The sequence below is a fragment of the Schistocerca gregaria genome, chromosome 2, assembly GCF_023897955.1.
Source record: "Schistocerca gregaria isolate iqSchGreg1 chromosome 2, iqSchGreg1.2, whole genome shotgun sequence".
NCBI classification, from domain to species: Eukaryota; Metazoa; Arthropoda; class Insecta; order Orthoptera; family Acrididae; genus Schistocerca; species Schistocerca gregaria.
In genome coordinates this window covers 506,005,665-506,023,054 of record NC_064921.1, presented here as the reverse complement: position 1 = coordinate 506,023,054, position 17,390 = coordinate 506,005,665, and the positions used below count along the sequence as shown (strand labels likewise).

At 38.0% G+C, this 17,390-nt stretch overlaps 1 protein-coding gene across 1 annotated transcript in view; it reads left to right on the top strand.

Annotated features, from left to right (window-relative positions):
- The window catches only part of LOC126328907 (cytoplasmic dynein 2 heavy chain 1), a 906,666-nt gene that overhangs the window by 750,049 nt on the left and 139,227 nt on the right, over window positions 1-17,390 (top strand). Inside the window, exons 59-60 of the mRNA XM_049996078.1 lie at window positions 4,425-4,510; window positions 11,407-11,573. Coding sequence (XP_049852035.1) covers window positions 4,425-4,510; window positions 11,407-11,573 — 253 coding nt within the window. The remainder of the gene's footprint in view (window positions 1-4,424; window positions 4,511-11,406; window positions 11,574-17,390) is intronic.

Genomic DNA, 17,390 nt, shown 5'->3' with positions numbered 1-17,390 from the left:
GATAACGAACATGCACGTTGGAAACAACAAAAGTTAGAAGAGCTTATAATTTGACATTTTTTGATTTGTTTCCAGTGGCACCGATGATTCGGCAGTTCTGCACTGGAAACGTCGGAAGTTTAGAACCTTTATCTAGATCCAAGTACAGGGAACTAGAAATCACGCTTGCTGACGCTCCAGTGTCGAATAACACTTCTACAATGGATTTCTCTAACGATAAAACAGCAGTTGCCTGAACCGTTACCTTTACTTTGTCGTTATTACTAGACTTATTATTCTCGGCAAGAAGGTCATGTTCCATAGTGTGTCCGTCTTGGAATCTCAAAAAACAATTTGCAAGATTATTTGCGCCCGTGCTCACGTTCTCGACCGGGGGTTGGGCGCTTACGCCGGTCTGCTCATGTTTTCCGCCGCGTTTCCTTTGTTCATGGACATGTTTGGTATTCGGTGGAGCTTGATTACCGCAGTCCTGATTATTAGCATTGTTTGTTGGTACAACGTGTCGTGCATTCGGAAACATATAATTGTAGTTGTGTGGTGTATAGTTCGGGTTTCCCCACTGCGGGGGTGGATAACTGACTCTAGAATTTTGACAATTTGAATTATTCTGCTGATATGGCGAATTTCTCTCAAAATAACCAGGGTTGTATCTTCCATCCTGACGTCTGTTTTGATTGTTGTTATTTCGGTTACGGTTGTTGTTGCCTCTGGAGTACTGATTGTTGTTGAAACTACCATTGCGTCTGTTGCCATTACTATTACTTTTTCGGTAAAATTGACCATTACCAAAACTGTTGTAATTGTTGGAATTTTGGAATCGGGGATCGCAAGATTGCTGCGAATATTGTGTGAAGTTGGGCTGTTGTGATTTATGCCCCTGATTTTGAGGAAGCGGGTTTGCATTCCACATGTTACCGCTGTTGTTATTTTGATTGAAATTATGGCAATTGTTTTGGCGAGAGTTGGAATTAGCATTATAAATATGTGGAGTGTTCCCTGAATCTCCTCTAAACACAAGGTCTACTTCATTCAAATAATCTAGAAATTTCTTGATGTTAGTTTCCGGAACACCAATTAATTGTGTCCGGTAATGCAGGAGTAAATGACTTTTTAAGGTGTTAATCACATCGGCAAGATCGGCCGGTTTTGACCAATAAAGTGTTTTGTCCAGGTATCTTTCAAAATATTGACGCAAAGTTTCTTTACGAGGGTTGTATGCTTCGGGATTGTGAACTTCACGTCGAAGTTGTTTTTGCTCATGTTCTGACCAGAATTCCTGCAGAAAAGCCTCTTCAAATTGCTTGAAAGTTAAATTTTGCCTTTTTATTTCAGCTCCCCATCTGGATGCTCGCCCCCTCAACAGATTACTTACAAAAAAAATCTTTTCCGCATCTGACCAGTTGTGCGGAAACATTCCGTCAAAAGACCTAATAAAAACAATCGGGTGCACCGCTTGGGTATCATCGGAACTGAACGTTGGAAAATAGGCATGTTTAATCATGTTACCGTCAACAATACCGGCAGGCACTATAGGGCCTGAACTATTGTTCCCTGGTGAAACTTCATGGCACAAGGGTGGTTGAGAATTACTGTTTTGTGCGATCACTGAGAGCGGCTCTGTTTGATGTTTTTCGCTCGCAAGTGATTCGCTGTTAGACTGTGGAACAAACTGCACAGTGAAATTAGGCGGTGAACTCGTTGTGAGTAGGGTTGTAGGCGGAACAGTAACTACGTTAGAATCGGGAGTTAATAACTGAGAAATTTGGTTTTTTAAAGTGTTGGTCTCGGTTTGCACTTGCGACATGGCCTTGTGTAAAATCTCTTTTGTAGCGGTTTCTACCCTTTGCTCAATGAGCTTGTTGCAAATACCACATTCGTGCACTAAATTTTCTGCAATGTTTGCGTTACACTCTAAAGAAAGCGATTCTGTTTTTTCCTCCAAATGGGAAATTTTTTCTTTCATTTCTAATTGTTGTAAGCATACTACGCTAACTTGTTGAGTAATACCTTCGATATCCATTGAAATTTTATTTTGTGAGGTGGTTTGATTTTGCACGAAATTCTGAACTAGATCATTGACCTGAGCCTGAGCGTTCGTGACTGGATCCAACTTGGTTTTACATGACTGCATTTCGGAATTTGTCACTGTTTGATATTTAACAAAGGAATTTTCGTGAGTGTTTACACGACATGACAATTCGTTGAAACTTTCAGTCAATTGTGTCGTTTTTGAATTAAGTTCTGAGATTTGGTTAGCCTGTTTTTCCAGAGTAGATGTTACCTCAGAAGACAATTGATCGATTTTGCTGTTTAATTCTTTTGTACTCTGCTCCTGTTTATCAAATCTAGTGTCTAGTTTATCAAACCTTTCATTAAGGATGCTATCCATACTTCGCGTAAGAAGTTGTATTAAAATTCCGTACTGATTCGGATCAATGTTTGGATCATTGTTCCTTTCACTAGAGTTGTGCAAATTAGGATCGGAGTGGGAAATCCCTAGTTGGACACGTCTACTATCGTTTTCCATAGGGTCAGGATTATTGGGTGTGTCACCTGATGAATTACTTTCGTTACTTAGTATTATTTGATGTGATACACCTGCAGTAAATTCCATAGATTCTGGGCTGGAAAAGCCTAGGAAAGGGGGTGCTGATGATACCGTAGCATCACCGTTATCAGTTTGCTGTTGCTGTTGTTCCATTTTTGCCAATAATTAACAAACGTGAAATATACAAATAGTACACCCAGAATGGCGATGGCTTGCAAAGTACAAAAGATAAATAAAATTTAAATAGTTAGACGGTAATAACTATTACTTGATAGAATTTCCAAAAATGTCTGAATTATTATTGTGGTTGTAACCGTATTCGCGTAGCTAATCTGAAAGTGGTGACATGACGTAACAAACAGGATTGACTCATAACAATGACTTCTGCATATCTTACTGTTGAATTTCAATGTTACAATAATAGAAATTCCATGGACAAAGGGTATGATTCTTGTTTAGGGAAAGGCATGGGAAATGGGAATAAAAGTTAGCATAGGCGGGAGGCGCACGCTGGACAATGGCATAGCAGAACAAATGCTTTTGCACTACTCACCGCGCTGCGTTGAAGCTTGCAGAAATCTTGTTAATCTTGAAACAACGTTAGCTCTTGTTTTCATATTGGGCATGAAAGAGAAAATTACAGTTTTTTAGCCAATGTACAAGACAATAAATATTACTACACGTATGATTTTACTTTAATTTGCCCTTGTTAAGTTCATTCCAGTAAAATCCGAAGATTGGCGTCCTGTAAACGGTCGTCAGTGTGATGTCCGGAATTTAAAAAAAAAGGAGGGTGGTAATTTTTTTTTATATTTGTTGAAAGGAAAGAAAGAAAAAAGGGTGAATAAAGGTGAAGGGAAGTGGTTCTATTTTTACTGGAATGAACTTATTTATGGACATCACAAAAATTTATTTTACCTATATTTTTTTTTACTCATCGAAGAAGACAACACAACACATATAAAAGAAATCATCACACTAATATTATCCACAGAATGATCGTTTCACAAGACACTTTCTAGCTCGACTGACTCTTAAGACTGAACAAGACTCGACTGACTCTACTCTCTCTCTGGACCACAGCCTCTTCACGTCCCTCTGGACCAGAGATTTCAACTGTGATTAGCACGCCGATTATTTAATTAATCGTACAGCCGCTGGGCGCGCGCTTGGCGCGTCATTTAAATGGGGTTAAACGCACACCGCGAGAGGCGTGGGCTAGCGGTGTCTTACAGGTATCGCCACACCACATAAACCTCCTTTTACGTAAGTCTGAATATCTCTAAACTTTGTATGATGCAGTTCATGACCAATTAGTTGTATTGCCAAAATATTTGTGTAACTGAACAATTACAAAATAAAAGTTGATCTTCTAGCAATTATAGTTTCCAGTTTCTATATTATTTCTACTTATCACATTAATATTAGGTTAGTGTGTCTTTGCTGTGCTGTCAGAATAGTGAGCTCATATTGTATATATAAGTCCTCTGAATGTATATTTGGGAGTCAAAGTAACAACACATCACAAGGCACATGTACAAGACTGGGAACTTGTGTGCATACATTTGTGTGTGTTTGTGTACTCAAGTTCAAAAATGGACTTGTCTGATACCTTGTGAAGTTTTCTGTCTTGTGTGTGTGCCTGTATTCAAATTAATGTCCATATTATTCAATGAGTTGTTATCTTTACTGCTGAATTGTTATGTTCTGCCAGAACTTCTTTCCATTACCACATTTAAATAACATTTGCAACTAGGCATATGGAATTTTCTATCTTACCAGAGGAAAAAAAGGTATTATCATCAGGGAAACCTTAAGCGTTGTTTTCCATATATTCTTTGAGTAGAATAATATTTATTATTGAATTATGTTTTAGGTTTGGCAAAACACTTCTGATTGAGGAAGCTGATTCAATTGATCCAGTACTGTATCCTATTCTAAGACGAGAACTCACAAACCAAGGTAACATTAGCTCATATTAAATATATTATTCATAATTAAAAACTGGATTTCAATGATTATTCTGGAAGGAAATGGAAGGTTCTATGTTGTCTTTAGAGATGTATTGGGCTTACTGGATCATCATTTCCAAATAAAAAAAATTGACCAGTAATGTGTGAGGAAATTAGCTTCATGACAGAGAAAAATGTAAGACCATGGTATTATACCCAAGAGTCAAATATAAAACATTTCCAGAGTATACTAAATAATATATAGTGAATATGATAAATTCTATGTTGGGCAAACGGGGAGAGACTTCTAAACAAGATGTAGAGCATGTTAATGAGAATGAAGCCAATCCCTCAGCATTTGGTACTCATTTAAGATAAAACAAGCATTTTGCTACTGATATTAATAAAAACACCACCATTCTTCATAAAGCTGAAAAAGGTAGATCACTAAATGTTCTAAAATAAATTAAGATATACACTCATCTGATGGAACACCCTGACAACATACTTAATGAACAAACAGAGCTACAGGATAAGATGTATAAACAAACCTTTACAGAGTTTTAACCAACAAAATTCGGTTTGGGGTCTCCCCATCTCCTTCATGAAAAATTGTCTAATTTAATATGAAATGTTGGGTTACCATTGGATCTAAGTTTGATATAAGAACTTACATACATGATAGACATAGTTTTTCATTAAATCCAACTTGCTTGATTGGTACTTCAAGACAATTAACATCAGCTTTTTGTATATATTTTTACAATTTTGTACTTTTTATTTATTCAACCCTTACATCTGATTGGCCAAATGTGACATTACAACTCATAAATGCAAGTCACATAACACATATGAATATGATGTCAGCAATAACCAAAGGCTCGTAATATAGACTTTTTGTTATGTTCAGCTTGAAGTTCATCTAGAAAACAACCAACCATGTGGACACCTAGAATCCATTTACTCTTTACCATGTCATATACTGTATGACAGTTATGTCAAATGTGACCAAGAAGTCCCACTGCCTAAAAACGGACAGAAATAACACACATGGCAACCTGTGTGCTGTGAGATAGGATAGATTTCATAATCTGGCACATTGGTGGTCACTATCAAACTATGAAATAAAAAGATTTCAGACAGTGGGAGCTGCATGTTGGAATATCGACACTGTAGGAAAAGATAGATTGCTACATACCATGAAGGTGACACGTTAACTTGCAGACAGGCACAATTACACTTACACATAAGCTTTTGGCCACAGCCTTTGTCAGAAAAAGAAAGAGAAACACACTCTGTTCATTCATACAAGCAAGCACATCTCATGCACACGACTGGCAGCTCGGATCAGAATGCAACTATCATAAGGAATGGAAGCAGCAATCCAGAGGGAATGGGGAAGGGGAAGGGGAAGAGATAGTGTGTACTCGTGGGGGAAGGGAGGAGCAGTGTCTGGTGGAGTGTGCAGGTACTAGACTGTCGACAGGTGCAGCACCAGGAATTTGTGGAACAGGGAGGTGGGGAGAATGGAACAAAAAAAAAGATAGGAATGGGCACAGATGGAAGGGTGCATTGACAGAGGGCAGCACACAATGAGAGTGGGAGACAAGAATGCAGAGAAGGTGATAGGACAGCAGGGTGAAAGCCATTGGGTGAAGGATGTGGGGATAGTATGTTACCGTAGGTTGAGGCCAGGATAAAATATTAGTGGAGAAGAGTGTGTTTTGCGGATAGCTCCCATCTGCGCAGTTCAGAAAAGCTGGCGGTGGTGGGGAGGAATAGGTGGATTGGGTAGTGAAGCAGCCTTTGAAATCAAGTCTGTTATGTTCAGATGCATGTTGTGCCACAGGGAGGTCTACTTTGCTCTTGGCCACAGTTTGAGGGTGACTGCTCATTCTGGTGGACAGCTGGTTGGTAGTCATACCTATATAAAAAGCTGTGTAATGATTGCAGCAGAGCTGATATATGACATGGCTGTTTTCACAGGTGGCCCAGCCTCTGATGGGATAGGGTATGCCTGTGGCAGAACTGTAATAGGAACTGTTGGGTTGATGGGGCAGGTCTTGCACTTGGGTCTTCCACAGGGATATGATTCTTGTGGCAAGGAGTTGGGATTGGGAGTGGGATAGGGATGTACTAGTCCTACCTAAAGGACTCACCCTGGCCGTACAACAAAATTTTAACCACACTGGATTTGTCAAAGACCTACTCTCATTCTCCCAATTCCTGCAATGTAAACACTTTTTTCCTGTCAGTCATTCCAACTACAGCCAACCTAATGCCAATATTGAACCCCAGGTCTCCCAGTTCATACCATAATTCAACTGTGATCCTTTACAAACAGGCACTATGCCCCAGACCTAGCCTGCAAACAGATCTCCCATGCCATTTCCCCTCACATCCCAAATCCTCCCACCACCTCAAGAACCAGCCACAAAGCAGTACCCCTTTTGTCACCCATTTCCACCCCAGACTGAAACAAGTGAACCGTGTCCTCCGCCAGGCCAGGCTTTTGATTACCTATCTTCATGCCCTGAAATGAAGGACATCCTACCTGAGATCCCTCCCATCCTTCATAAAGTGGAGTTCCATTGCCCACCCACCTTCTACAACATCCTAATCCATCCCTATGCCACTCTCCATATCTCTGTGGAAGACCTGGATGCGAGATCTGTCCAGTCCATCCACATAGCACTTCCTAGTACAGTTCAGTCACAGGTTTATCCTATCTCACCAGAGGCTGGGCAACTTGTGAATGCAGCCATGTCATATGCTATCTCTGCTGCTGTCATCACACAGGTTTTTATATTGGTATAACTACCTACCAGCTCCCCACCAGGATAAACGGCCACCGCCAAACGGTGCCCAAGAGCAAAGTAGGCCTGAGGCATAACATGCAGCTGAACATAACTTTCTTGATTTCAGTGGCTCCTTTGCTGACCGATCCATCTGTATCCTCCCCTCCACCACCATCTCTTCTGAGCTGCACAAATGGGAATTACTCATTCTCCTCCTGTAGTTATCCCAGCCTCAACATACGCTAACACACTGTCCAAATACCCTCCACCCAACAGTTCCCACACTCTTTGTCCTATTACATCCTCCCTTTTCTTCTCTCCCACCTGCTTTGTGTGCCATCCTCTGCCAATGTTCCATCCCATCTTTTGCCTCCTCCTTTCCTCATTTGCTCTGTGTTCCCCACCTCCATGCCCCACAACCACCCATCTCTCTCTCCCCATGCATGCACACTGTCCTTTCCCCTTCCCTGCTCCCTTCAGGTTACTGCTTCCATTCTGGTCCACACTGCCAGAGTTAGCGATCATGTGTGTGGGAATGAATGGTGTGTGTTTCTCTTTCTTTTTTTGATGAAGGCTGTGGCCAAAAGTGTATGTGTAAGTGTCTTTTAATTGTGCCAGTCTGCAACATACTGTCATCTTTGCAGTAAATAGCAATCTGTCTTTTTCTCCATTATTGAATTTAAAGATTTAGTTGACAAGGGAGCAAAAAATTAAAATGATTATTTATTGCTATCTACATCAAGAAACACTTGGTGCTAAATTTGCAGCTATTGGGCACATGAAGAAATTGGTGGTATGAATAGTGAATTTTCTAAAATTGCATGCCTTATTCCACTGTCAGTTGCAACAGTTTTCAATGGAATTGAGAAAAATGTATGGGGAAGTTATATATTACTATGAAGTACTTTGGGTTAGAATATCTGGAATGGATTTTGAACCTCGCATTTTAAGTGGATTTCTCTGCACTCTGCCCATAGTATGACATTGCAAGGTGAGAAACAACATATTTTTGTATGAAGTCTTCATGGGTTGTCAGCTGAGTAGCATCGTCATCTTGTAGCAACGTTTCGGTGGAATCGTCTCCTTCATCTTCAGGCGAAGATGATGGAGACACATTGCATCGAAACGTTGCTACGAGATGACGACGCTACTTAGCTGACTACCCGTGAAGACTTCATATATGAAATTTGCCAAGAAAGCCTGCACTCACATTGTAGTAGTGACAAATTCTGACAAACACATTCCAGTTCCCTAAGCTCAGTGACAGTAAGTAAAGTGTGAGGTTTGAAGAATTTATTGTGGCCTTGAAAGAATTACAAGGATAGTTTTCTAAATATATTGAGGAAACTGTCAATCTTCAATTTGTTTTGAGCTGTATTCGAGACAATTTGCTGTTTCAGTCGAAAGTGCCCCTGTGCATATGCAGATATAGTTGATTGATCTGTAATGTAATTTACATTTTCAAGACAAATCCTTGTGTGCTAAAGCTGTCCAGGATGTCTACATTGTTTTCCCCAGGAAGCATTTCCACATCTCCATAATAAGTTTACAAAAGTGATACAATATTTCAAGCAACATACATGTGTGAAAAACATTTTTTCAATTACAAAACTAAATAAGTCACAATTATTTGCAACCTGAGTGCTCAAATCTGTGAAATCTTCTGTGTCTGCCTGTGTGCTGACACAGTTTCTACCCTGTACTAAAGATAAATAACACTGAAAATTTGTGTTGGTTGTGATCTATGTTGTTTGGAAATGTGAAATATAAAACCAAGTTGCATGCAGTGTGACTGCATTGCCATTTAAGTGAAGCATGTCCACAGTTTGCCCCTCTTCTCCTTCCTCCTCACATTCAGACATTGTGCCATGGCAATAGGAGAAGTGTAAAGATAGGCTGAGCACTTTGGCACTCATACCAGAGTATGGGTAGTGAGCCAAATTCGTGGCTGACCCTGGACTACAGTATGATCTTTGAGAAATTAAAAATTTTCTCATCAAAATGGCATGATGGTGAAGAGCAATTGTAGATTCATTATCTTACCATAGGTAAAAAAATTCTAACAGTTCCTTTCATTTAGGAGAAAGCTCTCCAACATTTTGCAGTGTTTTTCTGAAATTAAATATTATCAAATGGTAACTTGAATGACCAAAATTACCAAAAGTACAGCTTAGTAGGTCCTTTCCACTTACTGCATCCACAAGAGTTTGTGAAACTAAGGCATACTGCAGTTTTTTCATTTAAGGCATACTGAATTTGTGCATGTATTTACTACTGTTTACATACTAATAGTGTAAGCATAGAAGATGATTTTTCAAAATAGCCATTTCCATGCAAAACTTTTCTGTATGGTTGTAGACCTTCAGGGAAAAGTGCAATCATGGAAATATGATATTTTGTAGAGAAAAGAATGCTCTTTCAAGTGGTGATTTTGACACTTGTGGACTAACTTATTTTTATGATAAATATTTCTGGCCATCTTCAGCAATCCCATAAGTCTCAAAAACTATAAACTTGAAAGTGTTCAAACTGGACTGTGCTATAAACAGTCTCAATAGACACAGGGTCACATAAAGAGAGCTTCGTAAAGTAATCCTGTGAAAAGATCAAGCTATGTAAGCTTTGGGTAATCTTTGCCACAACAAAGTTTGAAGCTTCTTAATGTAGCTGGAGGAAATATAATGAATCAAGTGGTGTAAAATGTGCAAGATGTGTAAGTTGTTCAACCTCTTTGTCATGTTTTGCTGCTTTACCACAACAGTTCACTGTGATATAGCAGTTGAAGCTACAACAAAATTTTTGAAAAGTCAGTACAACATTTGGTTGCCCTTCACTTTTGGGATACCTCATCACAAAGTATGAAGATCTGTGAGCAAGAAATCTGTACAGCTTCCCTTAATAGCTTATCAATGCAGCGTAGAAAATTTGGATAAAATCTGAGCTGGCCGAGTGGGGACCCCAAATCTACTTGATGTGCAATTGTTTTTACAAAATTATTTTCCAGTTATTGGCACAAATTATACAGATACATCTTTCCCAATGTTGACATTGTAACATCAATTAGTACTAGTAAAAGTAACTATAGATTAAAATAATGTGAAGGACTATTCTCAGTACATTGGCAGTTAGAGGATATAAAAACAATATTTAGATAAATAACATTCTACTTACACTATATAGATTTTATAGAAACTCAGAACTAGTAAATGACTCAATAGAAATTGTTTGTGGATGGTATGTTAATGCTGTCAGATGAGGAGGACTTACAAATGTGCAAATGTAGGGTAAATAATATGTGAAGTCTTGGGTGGTTTTCACATCCAGTGACACAAAAGAGATGATGAAGTTGGTGTCATTGCTGAAATCAAGAATCTCACATTTCATCTCTGATTATATCTGTTACATGTAATAACAGAGGCCTATAGGCAGTTATTACATGTAACATCATTAATAGGCTTCCAGCAGAAGTGCAAAAAATTGAATGATAAACCTGAAGTATTCAAATATAATTTGAAAGATACTTATGATCTGGACATGAAGAAAGGAGCTTGTGGGTGTTTAGTGCCAAGGTTATCAGTGTTCTTGACATGAGCTCTTCACAGTAGGTCAGCACATGTCTTTGTAATGTGTTATCCATTCATATACTGTGTTACAATATTTTTCATATCATATTATTTCTTTAATTATTTTGTTTATAAATTCTCCATCAGCATTATGTAAACTGCTTACCACTCATTCCATAAAAAAGTAGGTTAGACTCCCTTTGTCCTTGGGACCTGATAAATAAATAAAAATAAAATAATTGTTAATTAAACATAGCAGTAAGTGATTGGAAATTCAGTTTGTGTTAATAGTCTTGCAGTCAGGCAGGCAGGACATTGTCCTTCTTTTTTTTGTGTGTGTGTTGATCAGCCTGGACCTTGAGTGATGACCAAAACATAAATAATGTAATCTGTGTTGTTCCTTAGTTTCAGACCATCTACCTTCCCCTGTTTGTGCCTTTAACACAATCTGAGAACTTGGTCTGTTTGATAGATGTTGTGTTTTGCATTTGATTTTCAGAAATTACGATTATTTCATATATTTTAACGTACTTTTGTCTTGTCAGGTGGTGACAGGAAAGCAGTCCAGCTAGGAGCAAAGCTTGTGGATTTTGATGATAGATTCCAGTTATTCTTGACAACCCGTAATCCAGACCCAGACTTGCCACCTGATGCAGAGGCACTGATCACTGTTATTGACTTTAAAACGACAAAAACTGGACTTTCAGGTCAGGTAAGAATCATAGCTCAAATACATTTCTGGCTTAAAAGCAATAGTAATAACTGGCTATACTGTTCATAGAGGAGGAGTTGAAGGACTTAGTCTGATAGCTGAATATATCTAGCTTACTTTTTTGTTGTGCCTGTCACAACCCATTGTCTTCTCTATGTGGCAAATAACGGCTATCCTTGCCATATTGTTATTCCATCCTGGGTGCTCCGTGTTTGTTAGTAATGTTATTTGTTCTTTTGAATCTAACAGTGATGTTGACAGCAATAACAAGGGGCAGGTTGAAATGAACACAAAATACTGTTTTGGGTTGTGAAACTATGTTATGCCAGAATTGTAATATCCTTTCCTAATGTTGGTGAATCTTTTTAGGGTACCCTTGGCATGGTTCAGACTAGTACTGGTCTTAATCTGTTTAGAAATGGTCTTTTTTATACTTTTCATACTATGTATCTAATCACATGTTCCCTTTAATTATCATTTTTTACATTGTAACTTAACTAGATATCCTCATGGTTATTACACTGAGATTTCACACTAGTAGAGTTCATGCTAGTTTTTTTGTCCTCATTTTTCTGTGTAGCTGTTTTTTTTATTTGTGCAGTGGCAAGTTTTTCTTGAATCGAGATAATTGGTAGCACTGTGCCAGATGTATTACTACTTGATATACATCCTGGTAATTACTTGGAAAGACAGCAGAACAATCAGATTAGTATGAGACCTAACTGGGTATGTAATTTGGCAGAAGTATGACAAATAGATCAGTAACTTTTTAAGGGGTTTGCATGGTTCACATAGCTAAGAAATGCCTGAGAAGTTTATGTAATGGGATGTTTGAAAGTGCCATTAGAAAATGCTCAAGATGCATACTGCTCCTGCATGTTTTTACTCCACATGCCAACTATGAAATAACTTACAGGTCTCGATTTCCTTTCAAAAATTGATTTTTTAAATGTTGATGATGTAGACAGACTACAAATGACTAATAGGGCATTACGTCAGCCCATGTGAACTAGCTAGCATGGCTTCTGCAACTAGTTTCTCTTTTTGGTTATAAATATATTTTCTTTATCCAAAGAAATATATCTACTTTGAGGATCAAAGTGTCATTTTCAGAAATGCTCTTCCACTTTTCTTCTCAATTTTATTCTGTATTTTTGTGACTTTTGCATTTTATTTCTCATTAACATTTCCTTTACCCATGCACACAGCTTGCTTTCACTTCAGTTCTTTTTTCTTCCAGCATTGATCCCCCCTTTGTCCATAGCTCATCTTATATTGTTATCATTTTTACAGTATCATCAATTTTTCCTGGCTCATTGTCTGAGAGGCTAGCATCATCTACAAATGTTATGGTACTAATAACTTCACTAGTGTCTTCTGTTTACAATCTCCATGAATTATTTCTGCATACATCATCATGGAGAGATGTGGACAAATATATATTTTTTCTTGGGTTGACTTATACTACTCATTCTTGGTTACTAATTGTGATTTTGGTAAGTGCCTCTGTCTACAGCTATATCTGTAGCCTATTTTCCATCAGTTTTCTAGATTGATGCACCCACCAGTGATTTCCTCTTCTGTGTGGCTCTCTTCAACTCAGAACAAAGCTTGCACCCAATGCCCCCAGTTCTTTGTTGCATATATTGTAATATCTGTTTCCCCCAACAACTTTTGCCCTGTAGAAGCTATTCCCTGACATCTCAAAACTCTTTCTGTCATCATGTATCTAATTCTTGTTAGTGTTTTCCACATATTCTCTTCTTCTCTGATCCTCTGTTGAACTTACTATTTCTTTATTTTGTGGTAACACCACTTATGAATGCTTTGTTCTCTACCATTACAGTTTTCCCACAGTAATCACTTCCATACAATTATGTGATCTAGTAGTACATTCTTAGAACTTCATTTTTTAATTAAGGTGTATGCTTTTTCCGAGGTAGCAGAGTTCCTTTGCATTGTCTGTTGTCTGGTCCATTATGCTGATGTTAAAATTGTCATTAATTTAATTTCTGCTGCTTCTCAATGTTTTCGTTCTTCTTCGGTTTAATTTTAGAGCATGTTGTATTCCCAGTAGACTGTTCATTTTGTTCATGAAATCCTGTAAATTTTTCTCGCATTCTGAGGGGACAGCAATGTCATCAGTACATATGATTGTTTATATCTTTTACGCTGTATTTTAACCTCACTTCTGATACTTTATTTTATTTCCTTCATTGCTTCTTCGTATAGAGTTGAATCGGTAGAGAAGACAGATTTCCTCTCTGCCTTATGCACGTTTTTAATCTGGGCTCTCTCCCTTGGTCTCCCCTTTCCCTTTTGACTCTTTGCACGATATATGTATTCATCTATCCCTGTAATATATATCTAGTTTGTGAGGATTTTCAACGTGCTGCGCCATTTTACCTTGTTGAATGCTTATTTTAGAATGCAAAAACGTTTTGATCTTTTTCAATTCTAGCTTCCATTATCAAGCATAACTTTGTAATTGCTTCCCTAGTGCCTTGACCCCTCTTAAAGCAAAGCATATAACTTTGAACAAACATTATTCCTCAGTACATCTGTATCCCATTTCCTTACTCATTTATTCTGCCTAATAATCCTCTCAAACTTCAGCCTAATCTTCATCATTACTAAATTATTATCTGAGATTACAAATCCTCCTGAGTATGCCTTATGACCGAGTATCTAATTATGTACCCTGTATCTCACCATGATAGAGTCCATTGGGTATTTTATCGCATCTCCTGGCTTTTTCAAAGTGTATGTTCTCTTTTTGCAATTTATGAATGGTGTATTCTCTATTACTAGCTGAAATTTGTTGCAGAGCTAACTGAATCTTTCTTCTCTCCCAAACCTACAGTTCAATCCATATTCTCCCGTAACTCATCTTTCCATTTCACTTCATTGACTTCTGATGCACCTAGTTTCAGCCTTTGCATTTCCTTTATGATTTTTTGGCGTTTATGTTATATTCTGACCTCTGAATGCTTAATATTTTCCTTTCATTGCTTTTTCATCCTTTTTCTCATAGTCACCTCCCCTTAGCAGCCTTCTCTTGGAGATCCAATTGGGACAATAATATTGAATCTTTTGCCAGTGAAGAGCTCATCCTCACACTTCGTCAGTTGTCAGCAACATCTTTTGTGGATACACTTTCTTTAATGGATTCATTTTTTTCTGCATGTCTGTGCTATTGATCAATACTGATTCTACCATCTCTTCCACCCTGAAAGCAAGTGGGTGCCCTGATCTTTTAGTGCTTATCTTCTTCCATTTTGTCAGGAGGCTGTTAACGATATAAAGTAGATTTCTTGTATATGAAATCATCACAGACAACTATCATGATTACTGCATGATATTTAGAAAATAACCCAGGAGATCAACTGACATTTCAACATGGGCCTGCAAATTACTAATCATGGCTAATCATTATTAATATAAGCCATAGGCTCATATAACTATAAGGAGAAAGAAGTGAACAGCATTTACACATGAAGAAGATTGTGTTCTGCTGTAAGTGGGATATGTAATTCAAAATCTGAAAAATAAAAACACTTCTAGTAATATTGTTCTGAGCCTTCACATGATCTATAACTTAAAGATTTCATTGTGGTCGGTATTTCCCTTGTGCAGCAATCAGGCTTTAAATGTAGTACAATAGAATCAAAGAATACTGAGATATAATTCCTGTGAAATCCCCTCCAAGTTGTTTGTAGGCATGCATCAAAAGTAGTTGCTGGAGAGCCATCTTACAGACATATTTAATGGGTAATGTGAGGTGAATGCACAGGCCGGTGATTTTACCTGTCATCTTCAAAGATGGATTGCACAATACTCAGTGCATGTGGCTGAGAATTAATTGTCTTACTGAAATAAGGTGTATCATATTGTCTCACAGAGATTTGGTAATTCATGCTTTAAAATTTCGTTGCTGTAGCAGTTACTGTTAAGCTCTATCTCAGTAAATTGGAATCCAGATCATATGCTGAATCCATTGGTGCCCCAACCCAGCACATGTTGTGTGTTTGTTCCGTATGGTGATAAACAATGCAGGATACCAGATTGAGATCACCATGGTTACAACTAATACAAAAGCAGCCATTAATGTGTGACACATTAAGTGTGACTCATCCAAAACTGCTATATTTTGTATCTCAGCAAGGTGATGGTGTTCATATACCTGACCACTGATAATTTATAGACAATGAAAGCCAACACAATAGCTTGTGTCTTACAATAGATACTGTTGCACTATCAACACAAAAGAGATCTACCCCCTTACAGTACTCCACTTTCAAACCAAATTCATGGATGAATCTGTACAATTGCTATGGTCTTATGGACTAGATGGCTGTTGTCCCATCCTGTGGTCACCTTGCATTGTCTGTACTACTCCATTACTATATACAACTCTGTTATACCCAAAAGTTCCACATACATGTCATAGCAGGCTGTTCTGAATGTGCTGAAATGTCATGCTATGACAAAGCCACATTCCTCAGACCCATTTTTGCCCCATTTAACTTCAGTATGCTGACATACCCTCGGATATCAGTAGGGCACATGCTTTCACATTTCTCTTTCATTTGATGGCTGTTTACTGACTAAACTTACCATGTAAGAGAAGACACTGCTGGTTATAAGTGTGCCATCTTTCTGCAGTCTTAATTACTTATAACTGGCACAATACATGCAGCTTTAGGCCCATATTGTGTGTGTTCATTTTTGACATTCTTTTCAGTGTTGCAGTTTTCATGAATGTTTGTCTAATGAGTTAATGGCTCACAATAAGCAAATTTATATACCTAGGAATATTATTGATTTCATCAGCATAATACCAAATTGCCAGTATTACTTAGTTTATTACTGCTGTCCTGCGAATTTCAGGTGGCAAGATTGATATAATATCTATGCACTGTTTCTTGCCATTGTAAGTAGTGTAATTCAGCTCTGTCTTGTGTGGGAGGGTTCCATGGAACAGAATGTACATATACTCAGGTGCAACTGAATTAGAAATTCCTATGCAGTAGTGTGTAGCATCCCTTTAACCTTGTGACAGTGGCAATATAGTGTGGCATAGAAACCACAAAACACTGAAAGCTCTGATTAATTACAGCTGAGTTGTTTCCTATAACTCAGTGATAATGACCAGAGAACAGCTGAAGGTGGTATATTCTCTTGCAAAAGTTGCAACTTATGGGTGAAGAGATGGATGCACATGGCCAGGTTGTAGGCTCGTATATTCCTTGTGTTTTACAGACAATGGCAAAATGATCTGATTTCATCCCATGTAAACATTTTGTTGTAGTGAAATAAAATTGTCAATTACACAAATTATATGTATTCAGAGAAAAACTGCATACACCATCAAAGCAGTAGTAGAGCAACACTATAATGACACTTTGATTGTCTTTTTAAATAACATCGAAGACAATCTAAAAATGTCACAGAAATGGAATGAATGGAATAAATAAAAGAGCTCTTGTCCACTTCCCTATCTCTTAACACCCCTCCCCCTCCCTCCCCCCCATGAAACTATCTAAAAGTAACCACATATATCATTTTGAATGTACCATGTTCTTACCATGAAGTTCATGAACTTTCTGATTCAGTGGCATTGTTAACAAGTGTGCTTGATTTTTATCCATTGAAAACTATCGAAAGTCAATTGTTCAAATGTGTGTGAAATCTTATGAGACTTAACTGCTAAGGTCATCAGTCCCTATGCTTACACACTACTTAACCTAAATTATCCTAAGGACAAGCACAGACACCCATGCCTGAGGGAGGACTCGAACCCCCGCCGGGATCAGC